At 49.2% G+C, this 13,835-nt stretch overlaps 3 protein-coding genes across 3 annotated transcripts; 2 read left to right on the top strand and 1 right to left on the bottom strand.

The window, feature by feature from the left end:
• Nucleotides 1–5,887: 5,887 nt before the first annotated feature.
• Nucleotides 5,888–7,460, top strand: CCOS01_11876 (uncharacterized protein; the record flags this gene model as incomplete). Its single annotated transcript, XM_060460027.1, has 2 exons — nt 5,888–6,526; nt 6,579–7,460. 2 exons carry the CDS (start codon nt 5,888–5,890, stop codon nt 7,458–7,460), a joined length of 1,521 nt encoding a protein of 506 aa, XP_060308970.1.
• A 2,691-nt stretch (nt 7,461–10,151) lies between these two features.
• On the top strand, nt 10,152–10,950 carry CCOS01_11875 (uncharacterized protein; the record flags this gene model as incomplete). The annotated part of the gene is made up of 2 exons (XM_060460026.1): nt 10,152–10,794; nt 10,865–10,950. The coding sequence occupies 2 exons, from the start codon at nt 10,152–10,154 to the stop codon at nt 10,948–10,950; spliced, it is 729 nt and encodes a 242-aa protein (XP_060308969.1).
• Nucleotides 10,951–11,616: 666 nt separating this feature from the next.
• On the bottom strand, nt 11,617–12,905 carry CCOS01_11874 (chitin deacetylase; the record flags this gene model as incomplete). The annotated part of the gene is made up of 2 exons (XM_060460025.1): nt 11,617–12,303; nt 12,363–12,905. 2 exons carry the CDS (start codon nt 12,903–12,905, stop codon nt 11,617–11,619), a joined length of 1,230 nt encoding a protein of 409 aa, XP_060308968.1.
• Between the last annotated feature and the right edge of the window lie 930 nt (nt 12,906–13,835).

Raw genomic sequence — 13,835 nt, 5'->3', positions numbered from 1 at the left:
AGGTCATATGTTCTTGGCGACTAATGAGCTTTCTCCTTTCATGTCTCCTACGTAATATACGATGAAGTACGCCCGTCGCTTACCCTGGTTCATTCTTCTGGAATAGACAAGTACAGCCTTTCTTTCCCTGCTGTGAACACCTGGGGTTTCTGCCTTTCTCGATGACGTGGGGCTCAAGTGACTCGTAGGTACGGGATCTTGATATTGCGGTACTCGCAAATAGATGCGCAGGGTCTGAAGTAGTAATGGCAGGCCGTACGATTTTACACCGGGATGGTGGCACACGAAAGTGATTCATATTCTAGAACCCCCAGAACTCCATGCACAATACATTCTCTAAACTACATTGGACCTCACTATCACTGGTGAGCCTCGCTTCTTTCTCGCAGGTCGACCGGCCCTGCCCCCGATCTCAATAATGATGTTGGTGGATACATATTGTTTGTAGTTTTAGCGGCACCTTTGTTTTGAAGAAACCATCTAGGCGCGTCGAAATTGTCACAGGACATGCGGCAAAGTGCGGTCGGCGCTTGGTGAGGTGCAGAAGCGTCAATGCCACAGACCGCAATCTACTACTTAGTATGCGCTAGGGACGTGTAAGTTTGTACCTCTAATCTGATGATGTCTGAGAGCTGTCAAAGTTTCATAGACGTGCAGTCGGGGCAGTGAAAGTCGGCGTGTCGTCCAAGCGGCAGTGCCGTGAAGTTAGGCCGACGGTCTGCTTGCCGGTAATCGATGGTTGAAGAGAACGGGCTCAAAGTGGTTCACGATGCGCAAGGATGGAATCTTCGGCCTGAAAACGCATGATGCTCGAGTCATCCCGATTGACCATTCTATGACCTAATTAATTCAAGGCACTTGCGACGTTCTGTTGTGAATTCTTTGAATTTGGCCGGCCCAGAACCCGGTCATGACTTCCAAATCTGTAGTATGTATATCAACTCTACTTAATTACCAGTCAATAGTATGGTTTATTTACAGAAAGCTCAACAGCCAAGCCCGGTGGAACGCCATTCATGATCAGGATTCCCAAGGCTCCAACCAAGCCGAATGAACATTAAAGTGCAGGCATTTATACCGAAGTTTCCTATTGCGGGTAAACGTTCGCTAGGGACCACTGGCAAGCAGGATTACTGGAACTATCGATGAAGTTCGAACTTAATGGGGAGTTGGCTCCTTGCGCTAGTATCTCCGGTGTGCGAAGTCAAGAAGTAGGTCACACGTATTCCTTTCGGGAACTTCTAGGGCTTCAGTGACCAAGACTCCGCTAGCTTTATGACCTTGAGTTTCGAACCATTATGCCTTACTCCTAACTGAAACAAAGAGATTCGTTCGCTCACATAGCTAATCCTAGGTTTCAATAACCGCATGTGAGATCAGTTCTGAGAGTTCATCTCCCAGTCCTGTCACATTTCAAAGATGAGATTGCTGCATAACTTAGCATTAATTCAGGTCATTGCGAATTTTCTCACTGATTCCCTGTTTATTAATAACGGAGTATACACAGAATTATGGATAAACACTTCAGGCTTAAAGTCACAAAAGAAAATGCCTACATTCTCAACACCGCATAATCATTTTGACCAGAGCTAGTGGTTCTTAAACTATGCCTCACATGCTCACGAGCAAACGTAAGGGCATAATTCTGGGTCAGGTAATAATACGGCTACGCATTCAGACATGCGACAATAGGCACGAAATACTACTCCTGCGTTACCTGTGAGGAGTCCCGCGCCTCAGCAATCCTAGATGGATAGATAATAAGGCATATCGAGTTATTTGAAAGCGAATTCCGGGGCATGTTTGATCGATCGAACTAAATGCTTCTTGCGAACAGTATATCTTCAGAATAAAGCACTCTCATACTTACTTTAGTCATTTCTGAACGACAAAGAAAGAATCCTTCTGCTCAGTATCCGCTACTATGAAATACACCCCCTCACTAATAGAAGAGCGATGTCCTTGCAAACTGTCACGATACCCTACTTTCCTCATGTACTTAGAACAACAAGTCTAAATTAATAGTATTCGAATAGAGATAGATTTATTGCACAAGTAGTACTTTCTAGATATTCTCAGATCAAGAGGAGTAAGTCTATGACTCAACACAACGGATGACAATCATGTGAATTGAACTCGCCGACATTCTTTATCATTCTGCTTGGCTCATATTGAATTACAAAATCACTACATGCTCGATATATTCCAAATGACTACCTAGCGTGCATTTGTTATGCTTGTGTGTAGTCAAGGCCTCAGTGCGTTCGTCTATGCGACCTGGACACACCCATTTTCTCGCACGGGTGACAAATAGTTGCAGGGCACGCTTCTTGCCTTCCGGTGGGATCTCTACCTCACCTGCCTGGGCAGCCGAGATATGGTTCCAAACTCGCCTCAGATTGCCGAGGGTTGTATCACGGGATAGGATGAGGGATAGGCATGGCCAATTCGGTGGGTTTGGACTAGCTACGCGAAAGATACTAGATAAACTTCGAAAATGGCGTGTATCAGATTCACCGCAAAGCCTTTGCCACGGTCTATCGATACAACGTTTCATTGGTCCCAGGAGACGTATGAGTTATGGCAATACCAGGCTACCCACGAGAAGACTATGAGTAAGCTGTTAAAAGCCTGAATTCGCTTCTCACGGGCTGTGAAATGTATAATGTTTACTGTGTTTGTGGAAGCAGCATGGACTTCACAATAACCGATATATGAATATAACTTACCTATGAACGACATTTTGTGAGTCGCAACCCTTCCATTATTTCGTGGATACTCACATTTACGGCAGTGAAGGTTCATACGCTAGGCATCTAGTATTGGTACCGTTTCTGTTTTAACAAGTTTGTTCAACACACAAAACTCAAGGTGCACGTGTACTCGCAAGATTCGAGTCTTCGGGGTGGATACCGAGACGAAGGAATGATGCCTGGCAGGATTAAATTCACCCTCTGTCGTGAAGTCCTAAGCCACTCAGCTGTCTAGTCACTCTAGTCAGTCTTGAAGCGGCCGTTATGCCACTGCGATCGTCAAGTATCACCCGCCACGATTCGTGCATTTTCAATTCAGATATTTGACTTCAGTCAAGCCACGTACGCCACGTACGTACATCTTCATAAACCGAGGCTGCCGATTGTTGAGCTAAAGCTCAGACCTGTACGTTGGATAGGACTGGAGAAACGCACAAGCTTGCAGGTGCCAGGTGGTAAGTGCTCAAATCGCTTGCGTGTTCTCACTCTGTTCCGAGTTAAAGCAGTAAGATTCTCCGAGACGTCTATACGCGGCTCGATTCGATTTTTCATCCGATGAAATAGAATTCAGAGCCATGACGGGTATTCGCGATTTGATACAGGAATTGCTCGCGCATGTAGAGCGGCCAGGCAATGCGCAGACAAATTCCAGAGCTAGCCTGCGAAGTCACAATCCTGCAACCAATCTCTTGCGTCACCGCCATTATCCCGTAATAATTTTGTTAGAACAAATCTCTGCATCTGCACTCTACGAATTACAGCCAAGCTTCGCAAATTCTGCCCTGCTGCTGGGGAAGATTGTTTGAGGAAACCAATGCGATCCAGGTCAAGTGATCGGATATGTCCCCTGCAGTGCGGCTGGACGCTAAGGGTTTTGAAGCTAACGTAACTTGTCTTTAGCTTTATTGCGAGAGCCTAAGCTGTGACCCTTTGCCCTGCAAATTTCCTCACCAGGGGGCTTAGGTCAGGGTTCGAGGGTACCCAGTTTGAGCGTACCCAGTTCATAATGATCACGAATCCCAGGTCCTAGCTGGTCTCCTTCTTCATCACCGCGTGGCTACGGTGCTGGAACTCTTACTTATCCCCCCTGTTCCAGAGTTTCGGGTCGACAGAGTCATGAACGACTACAGGGCGGATGTTATATGCAAACATGATCCGACCCGAAGCCCACGATGCTTGCCTCCTCCCAGGATAGGGCCGGGGGCATGATTTCTTTCGGCCGTACAGGGCTGTCTTCAGCTGGCAAACAGCAAGCCGCCACTCCACTTGCTCAACTCGCGATGGCGGCAAGTCCGGCAATAATCCGTCGGACACGGAGTCGAGAACTGGCGATTTACGTACCCAAAACCCAATGAATTGTTACGTAGCAATTTGTGTCGTCTTCTTTCTGGGGCTCATTACGAAAGACGTCAATGGGCAAGTTCTTTATGTGATGTCGAATGAGTTGATGTGTCCCTCGGGCAGTAAGATTCCACAACGGTTCTCTTTTCTTTTTCCCTCGTGGTGAGATCGGTCGAATCTGACAGCTCGGAAGACAGCGAGATCATCGTTTCAGTGGCGCACGCCAACTGCCCTGCAAGGTGCTTGGTTGCACCATTCAGATGCCGAAGCTATCGTTGAGTATATCGGATTTGGTCCCTGGACACCACGTTGAAGGCCTGCAAATCAGATATCGAACGCATCTCTTGCCTCATTAGTTCCAACGGTCATCGACCGAGATTATCGCCTTTCTCGCGACTAGTCCACGAGAGAGAACATTTCGAAACAATCTAGACGACGGCTCGCTTGTAAGCCAAGAGCAGTTTGACGCCGCCATCGTGTTAGCGCTGTCGAGTCTCGTCAAAGGTCGCCGTTTTCAGCCTAGCGCCAGAACCCAGGACGTGGGCGGTGGGAACTTGAGCTGAAGAATCGTTATGGAGCTTCTATGGCGACGATGGAGTTCGCGGGGACAGGGCGACAAGCAGCATCGCAAATAACGTATGAGACAAAAGATGCAATGAGCAACTCCACAAACGAGATTCTAGCTTACAATAATCGTGCCACTGCAGAAGCCTAACTTGTCTAGGTACTCAACGCAGGGACACCCGAATGAAAGCTAGCATTTCGTGCAACCCATTTCGGTGATCATGCCGGTGGTTCCAAGAAGGATCCCACCCCTGATTATGTCGGAAAAGCACCAATCAACGGACTTCATAGTATCCAGCTAAGGTTTGGTCTAGCGATTTAGCATGAGTTCGTCAAGTTCTAGCTCAGCCAGACCTCGTGGCAGCCCTTCCCTTCTCGCCCATTGAGCCCCTGTCTTGACTTTTTTTTCTGACAGGCTCGTCCTTAGTGAAATGAAGTAGTCAAAGAGTCGAGGCTACTGCGGCCACTTGAGTGCAACAAGACACACATCTTTGCTGGATTCGTTGAACTTTCAAGGGAAGCGCGTTGTCTTTTACCTAGAGTTATTGGTGATTACGGCTCTTGGTACGATCTCGTGGAAAGTTTAGAGCAATTGGCTGTCGATCATAACATACCGCTAATTGTGAATCGCTCACAAATCTTCTTTCCCCAGATCCAGATGAATGGGCGCGCAAATCATCCCTTGAGCCCTTGCCTCAAATCTCCAGGTTGTCAATCTACGTTGAGAGAGGGACCCAGCATCCCGGTCATACTTCCATTTAGGGGAGGTGGAACTCCGGCTAACACTCGAATTCCTATCTTCCTCGATTTGTTCGTTCATACGGAAGTAGTCTTTACCGACATGATCCCCATCCCCTAGTCACTCGAATGCTGAATAACCGCCCCTCACAAGTTGGGTCGTGTTGATTCCATTCAAGCTAAGGATTATGCCAGGGACAGGGCCTCCATGACTGACCTTGGCTCCGCCGTCTGGTCTGGCCCATCTCTAGAGACCAAGGCCATTTATGATCTGGTTTGCAGCCACTTCTACAACGTCTTTTGCACGAAACCGTCGACCTCTGCGTCAGCCGGCATACTCACCAACAAAGGATTGCCATCGGAGAGGGCGTTGCGCCAAAAGCTTGGATGACAGCTCGGTAAAGACAAGTCGTCTAACGGCGACCCGAACCACCCACCCCGTTCTATCCCGAAACGCCACCTGGCTGCTCCGTCGCCGTTGACCGCCCGCCATGGAACTGGACCCGAACAGTCAAACATTGACGCCACTTCCCGAAGTTCTACAACGGGGCCTAACTGCCGTTTCTTTCTTCGGCTTCCTTTCGTTCATCACAACAACAGCACTCTTCTTAGTCTTGACCTATCGGCTGATAACATGGTATCTTGCACCGGGCCCGGACCGGCCACAGCGCATGGCTGATGAGCCGAATGCGGATGCCGTCCTGGCCGAAGAGATGGGTCTTCCGGAGACGATGTACCCTGGCAACAAGAAGCGCAAAGTCAAAAGGGACGCACCCAACCAGTTCCTGATGCTCATCTACAACCTGCTGCTGGCCGATATTCAGCAAGCTCTTGCTTTCTTGCTCAATGCGGCATGGCTCAACAAGGGTGGAATCATCGTAGAGAGCACGACATGCTGGGCGCAGGGCTGGTTTATCTCGACAGGCGATTTGGCTTCCAGCGCCTTTATCACCACGATCGCCATACACACCTATTTGTCGGTTGTCAGAGATTATAAGCTCCCGACTTGGGCATTTTGGTGCATGATCGGCTCTGTGTGGTTCTTCATCTACGCCTTGGCCATAGCCGGCGTCATCATCACCAACAATGGAGCCGACAACGGTGGCCTCTACGTCCGTGCCGCTGCATGGGTAAGTTTTTGTCATTGTGTCTACATATCAGCTCGAGCTAACTTCATCATAGTGCTGGGTGAATGTCCGATATGAGGCGATGCGTCTTTATCTTCACTACCTGTGGATGTTCGTTTCCTTCTTCATCACTGCGATCCTCTACATACTCATCTTCAACCACATCCGACGCACCGACCCATCACTTCAACTACCCTCCTCTTCCAACAACACAACGTCTTCTGCCTCCCAGAGCAACCGTGGTCGTAAACTCAGCCACGCCCACACAATGTCCCAGTCTGGGCCACCAAAGAGCTCCCATGGCGAAGCTGCATCGGCGTCCAATCCCAGCAACGCCGGACATCACCCTGCTTTCCTCATCTATCCCATAATTTACATCCTGTGTACGGCACCTTTGGCGTTAGGTCGTGTCATCACAATGGCTGGAAAGTCTGTTTCCTTGGATTACTTCTGCCTCGCCGGTGCAATGATTGCATCCAACGGCTGGCTTGATGTTCTGCTATTTTCCACCACTCGTCATGTCATTATCTTCAATGCCTCCCCAGACTTCGAAGAGACAGGTATCGAGACCTTCGCCTTCATGCGAACACCGGCTAACCGGCGTTACGGCAACATGGTGTGGGTACAGGGCGCTGGAAGTGCACCTAACAACCTGTCTGCGGATGAGGGTACCGGTGGCTGGCTCTGGAAGCTATTCCGCCGGCGACGTGGTGCGGGTGACATAAAGCGAGATCGTCGTCGCAGTGGAGCACATCGGAGCATCAGCCAGGAGTCTCTAAGGAGACGGGCTGGGCAGATGGAAGGCATCCAGATGGAGACAGTAACAACGGTCGTTGTGGAGATGGAAGGTCACTCGGGAGTGAAGAAGGTCAATGGAAGGCCGCTTTCAATCGATACAATTGAGAAAGAGAGGGCACAGAGCGTGGGCAGCATGTGAAACACATTTTCGCTAGGCGCAAGAGCCAATTGTCAGCAGCCAGCTTGAAGGACCGTTGACGGATATCGGCCAATCTACTGATCAGGCCTACGGAGACATCGGGCTCTACATTGCAGTATCAGATCTCTTATGTTTAATGGGGAGGCAACTTCTCAATGTGCTCTGTTAACGATAGCGGGTTGGGCTTTGGGCGGTCATCTGTATTAGTTATACCCATAATGTTATATATAGACTTCATTCATCTATCACTGCTGAGTCATCATATCCCATATCTATCCGTACAAGATTTTGTCTCTCGAGGGCACTTTTCTTTTCGCATATATCTTCACTTCTGTATGATAGGCTTAGCGAATCTTTGAATTAGTGTCAACATTATAAATGAACGAAAGACATCGTCCAACTGCATCGGTACAGTAAAGTATAGCCATTGATTCTATCAAGCCATGATGTTGCACGTCTGATGGAGAGACTAATCAACTCAGCCTTCACGTATCTCAGCTAAATGGCTTTATGGAGTATCTACGTTAGCGTTCGTGTGTGGCAAAGTCTAAAAGCCTCAGAGTAATCTTGCCATCAAGAACGACTTCATTGTCATTCCTCTATAGCCTTATGTAAATCTGAAATGTCACATATATCTTGCTGTGTTAGGAAGAGTATTAGATTGAATCTCTGTCGTTCCATATGAAACTTTGAGCGAGAATCGTGGCTTCCAGACTACCGGGCAAGAAAACGAGGCAAATCGCTGATCACTTTTGACACATGACTCTGCATTGATTCAGATCAATCGAGATGACTGGAGCACCTTCCGAGGTCCTCTCTACATTCTTACATAAGGCGAGATGAGACATTATTCGAGATGAGGATGAGATTGCAGCACAGGCAACAATTACAACATTAGTCTATCCCGCGCATTTCAACCCCATCATGATACCGCAAGATACCATACCACACGCTTCACAGTCAGGGCCAATTCATCATGGAGATCTCTACATCTTGTATCCGCCGACGCCACAGAGCGGGACTACAAAACGTGATAATGAAGGAGCCTTGGAAATCAAGGATAAAGACATAAAATTCAAGTCTGTACTCGGGAATTTGGACTATTTCAAAAGTGAGGGAATCGAAGACTTACTCAAGATATCAGACATCATCTGAAAGGGATTTGAGTTGTTGTAGGATGTTACCAGGTCCCTCCCAATAACAGCATTCATCAGCACGCATGAGTTCGGTGACGACACGAAAGACATCAATTCAACGCAGAAAGCTCTAGGTTACTTTCTCCAGACCACCAGCGGGGTCAAAAGCTAGGTTTACTAAACACGTGGGCGCAGTTGGCTGTGATGTCGACGAAGATGAGCTTCAAAAAGTGCGGACCATCAACTTTAGGCTAGCGAGGAATCATGGTTTGACCGAGGAAGACATCGAGTTCATGGAGACCTTGAAAGACTTGATGAACGGCAACACATCGCTAGCCAATGTTGAATCATTGGCTCTGAAGCACGTTGTCGTCCGGGTTCAGCATGAGGTCAGGATTTAATGCCAATCAAGGCTTGCAAAGCCTCTTGAAATTTCTCGCTTCGCACAGTGTAGCCGACCAGCATCCTGGCAAAGACTCACTTTAAGTACTCAATTAATAGCTAGTAAAACCCCAGACAGCGAAAGAGCCGCTGCAGAGGAGTGACGGACAAAGGAAAGCTAACCCCCTCAAACGGGCGCGGGAACATACCGATCAAATTACGGAGGAAGACGCTATTAACCCCCTGGTCACAAATGAATCGATCCCTGGGAATTATTGCCGAGCCATTGATCAATCTGAAGACCATTTTCAAGTTCTTGCTAGAACATCGCCAAAAGTGTCTTCCGATAAACATCAGCGTCTAGTTCCATCCCATCGCAGCCCCTTGAGCCCAGAGGTCCCTACCACACATGGATCCCCGTTGAGACTGACGCACTGCGAAATGCAAATTCTTGACGACTACACACTGCAGAGACAGCCCAAGAACGGAATTCAAGCAACTAAGTCGCGTATAGATAAGTACATTGGGATCTCCAAACTGTGTTGTCCTCTTTGCAGCATCGTCATGCGGACCATTCCCGAACTGTTCATTGTTGAAGATAACCATCAGGTGTTTTCGCATTACTGGATGCTACCTGACTTCATGTGCTAAGACTCGTTCAAGGAGCACCTGGAAGGTTTCGCCGCTTGGAAGCAGCTGTCAGAGGAAGATCTCAAGCGTCCGGGGGTCGAGGGAGAGGCTGGACCCTCGAAGAATGGGAAGTTCCTTGCACGATAGATACCACTGAGGTACTAGAGTATTAGGTTGGAGTTTGTGTTACACATCGAGAATAATATTTGTTATTCTGCATTCAATTTTGCAAGTCAGGTGTTGGGGTTTCACGAAATGCAAGAGAAGTGCTTTGTAGAAGAGCCTTACAAACGCGGCAAGGAATTCCCGAAGAATGGTCTTGTAGAACATGGACGGTGCGTATGGCAGAGCAGTGAACAAGCTTGAGACTTCGGCAATTGACTTACAAGCCCACGAACAAATCTTCCGTCCTTAAAGTACTCAAAGAGCGTTCCGTATATAGAGCCTATTTCCTAGGTTTGCGGGGAGACTAAGAGGCGTTCTTCCGAAAACTTGTGTTCGATATGAATTCTTCTGTTTTGACCCTCCACTAAAGCCCATGATCATGCTAGCTCACTCAATTCTTCAGTCGCTTGTATTCTATGCCATCGCAAGCCATGCTGTTGTCATGCACGAATTCAAGACCTCAAATTCATGGACCAAATTAGCCCCCAACTCCAGCTCAATATCATCTTCCTCAATCGGACACCCATCAACTCTCAATTACCTCACAAAATCGCCTCTAAACCTCTTACCGCCAACAGTCACACCCTTTCTCTCACTAGAGAATTCAGGCAATCTTCGGCCACAAACCCAACTGCCGGACTCAAGAAGCCTGACTTCCACGCCGGTCCAGCCTCGAGGAGATGAAACACCCTTCAAGGTCTTCCTTATTGAATGCAATAACCCTTCCTACAAAGAGTACAAGCGCCACCGAGATGTGCACCACGACGGCCTCGATAAGGGCGTAGAACAATTCTGCGACTCGGATATTGCACGCGATACCATCACTCTCGTAGATGATGTACAATATCACCCCCTTAATCCCTGGCGATGGCGCTACAAGGATAGATATGGGGTTTACTTGGACTTCAAGGTCAACTGGAAGGTCGGATGCCGCACCTCCCAAGGTTTCCAAGATATTCAGCGGCCACTTGGTCCCGATGGACCGTCTTGTGATGACATTATGTTAGCTAACTGGAAGCATTGTAAGTCGTTCTCTTCAGGTCTCCGCCACAATTCGTTGCTTGGGAAATCCATTGATGCTTTGAGACGCAGGTAGCAATGGGGGAATCGGCGGGGTGACGCAGGTTGGATGCCTCGTGTTTACTCTGAATGCTGAACGAAGAGATCGATATTATTAAGACTATGAGGGCTTTCGTTGATGGAGGGTCACTCAACCTCCCCTTAGGACGCGTTGGAAGCGCATTGTACTATTCTCTGTAGCCATACTTTGCACGCTTCTGTTTATCGGGGTTCTTGGAATTCAGACGTATACTTTATGCAGCCCAAGCAATCATGTTCTAGTAACATTGCAACGAATACTTGATTTCGTCGAAGGCCACAAAAGAGGTAGTTTCAGACGGCCTGCATGTGCACGACAATATCATAGCACTCACAGTGACGAGATGCATGGAATATCCTTCACTACTAAAGTACGCTTCTTATGGAGGGAACATGGTCTTCAGGGTGGATGATCTTGAAATGCCTGATCATCTGATGCTGCTTCACGAAGATCTTACATAATGAACCAACTCGTGTCCTCTCAAGGAATTGAGACGGAGTATCAACGAAGCTTTTGTATTTATGTCGAGATCGTCTCGCGATCGCATCTATGCAGCAATATGTAGTACACTATAACTCGACTCCATCAATGGCGTGGTATCATGTACTCGTCTTAACTCCATCCCATTCTCAAACGACCGATCGTCCTAGCGATGTCCAGATTAGGGATTATCCAAAATATTACACGAAGCTTATAGTCCTCTTCCCATGGCGAGTCTGTATGGTCAGGGTACTTTATGCGACTATCAAACCATCAAGGCCCAAGCAATCGCACCGGCGATGGCACCACCGGCAGAGAAGACAGCACGGCCAGCGGCGTTGACCTCAACGACAGTATTGGTGCTGGTAGGTCTCACAGCAGCGGTCGTGCCGGTAGGAGTCACCGGAATGCCAATGTGGGCACCACCGTCAACGGTTCTAGACGCAGTAGAAGGCTTGACGCCGGTGCCGGTGGCAGTAGGCGTAGCAGTCTCAATCTCTGGTTCCTCAGTCTCGGAAGCGCTCTTGACGGTGATGGAGTGCTTGGCGGTCTCCGACTCAGACTTTGTCGTGAGCGTCTTGGTCTCCGGAGGGGACGTCGTACTAGAGATAGGAGTCGACGTCGTGGTAGGAATGATAATCTCCTTGCTGGTCGTAGTGGGCTTGGGCTCTTCCTTGACTCCGCTCCACGGCTCGCCAGTCTTAGGGTCGCGGTACCAGTTCGAGGCCGGGTCGCCGAGGCAGTCACCAATTGTCGTGAACTCGAAGCCCTTCTCCCTCGCCGTGTCAATCATGAACTGGACGAAGCCGTTGACGGTGAATGTGTGGATATCGTGGGCCAAGCTGATGAAGGAGGAACTAGCGGGACTGGCGCCATTGATGGCACCTGAGAAGGTAGCCTTCGAGTTGACACCATTGTCTACCCAGTCCTTTGTGTCAAGGTTGTAATCGGTCTACGCATGAACGTCAGTTGGAGGAACATCAGAGCTATATTACTGCAAGTGCAACATACAACGTGGTACGCGAAGTCGTTGAGTGTAGATATACACTGGCCATCGCAGTGAGTATAAGGAGGGCGGAAGTAGGTGGGAATGAGCCCGAGGGTCTTGGCAAAGACTTCCTCGTTCTGGAGAACCTCTTGGACTTGTTGGTCCTTGGAAATTGTGTTGAAGTCCTTGTGACTCCATGAGTGACTACCGAGCTGGTGGCCAGCGCTCAACATCCGCTTCAGGACGGAGGTGTAAGTTCCACTGGCGATGCCGTTGTTCCCGTTCGTGCCAACGAGGAAGAATGTTGCCTTGATGTTGCCGTTCTTCTCCAACGTGTCAAGAACCTGGCTTGTGTATTCTCCGGGACCATCGTCGAAGCTGAGGGCGAGCTTGCCATTGACTGTGCAACGAGTGATATCAACGCCGTATGGAACATTTCCGAAGCGCGGGCGGGGCAGGTCTCGGGTGTTGAGAGCAGGCGTTGACTCGAGGGGGACAGCCGCTGCTAGGTCGCCACAGGCCAAAATTGCTGCGAGGAGAGAAAGAGAGTGTACTCTAACAAGCATCTTTGCGGTTCGATGGTGTGGTTCAAAGCGAATGACAGTGAGACGATCGACCAGATGACCTATTACGAGCTCGACTTCGAACTGGGTGGGATGGCTGCACTTATATCTGAACCCACGTTTCCGTGTACTAAAAGAAGAATCCTCAGGGCTTCTCATGTACGAGAAGCATCGGGGATTAAAGGAAATGAGAGTGCTGGCCTAACCCGTCAAGCGTCGCGTGGAGAAGGCTGGGCAAGAGGTGATCCCAAGCGGGCGTCCCGTCCGTGTGCCGCGCCCCCAACGGCCGCGGCCGGGTTCTCGGGCGAGATGGAGGAGGCAGGACATTCTGAACGCTAGACTCGCACCTATCCAGACAAGAAGAAGCAAGGGGAATGGCGTGGATGACTGTAAGAGCGCGATCTTTTTTGCGACTGGCAAGGTTGGGTGCCTGTTCGTGAGGTAGAGGGAGACTACGGGCTGCGGCTTGATGTCGCAAGAGAGACGGCGTGTACCAAAAGCGGCCAAAGGGTCGATGCGCTGCGCCATGACCACGTCTACACGGGTAAGGTAGGGGCCGTTTTGCGGGGATGCTGTTGGCAAACAAACATGAAGTGAAAGAACAGCGGTTGTCGGTGTGATCATCACAAAGGACTCAGACGAAGAAGAAATTAGAGCCAAGAAGATCGTGTTCGAACTCTTAGTCAGGGCTTTTGGACTCTGAGGCTTGACCTCGGTCTTCAAACACATTTGCGAGGTGACCCCCTGACTCGAAATGGGCATGAACTGGTCAAAAGGCGACAATACGAGCATTGGCAAATCCCAACTGGCTGGATGGCAAGATTACAGTCCCCCGCGGTCTACGCCCGAGGCACTTGGCAGCAGATCCTCGGGTTCCTTTTTTAACCCACAAACTTGTACCTTTTGGGATAGCCGTAGGCAGACATTTTGGGG

This window comes from Colletotrichum costaricense (genome assembly GCF_030867565.1).
Source record: "Colletotrichum costaricense strain IMI 309622 chromosome Unknown Scaffold_14.1, whole genome shotgun sequence".
In the NCBI taxonomy this organism is placed as follows: Eukaryota; Fungi; Ascomycota; class Sordariomycetes; order Glomerellales; family Glomerellaceae; genus Colletotrichum; species Colletotrichum costaricense.
The sequence above is the reverse complement of the archived record's forward strand: the minus strand, read 5'-3'. Positions and strand labels throughout refer to the sequence as shown.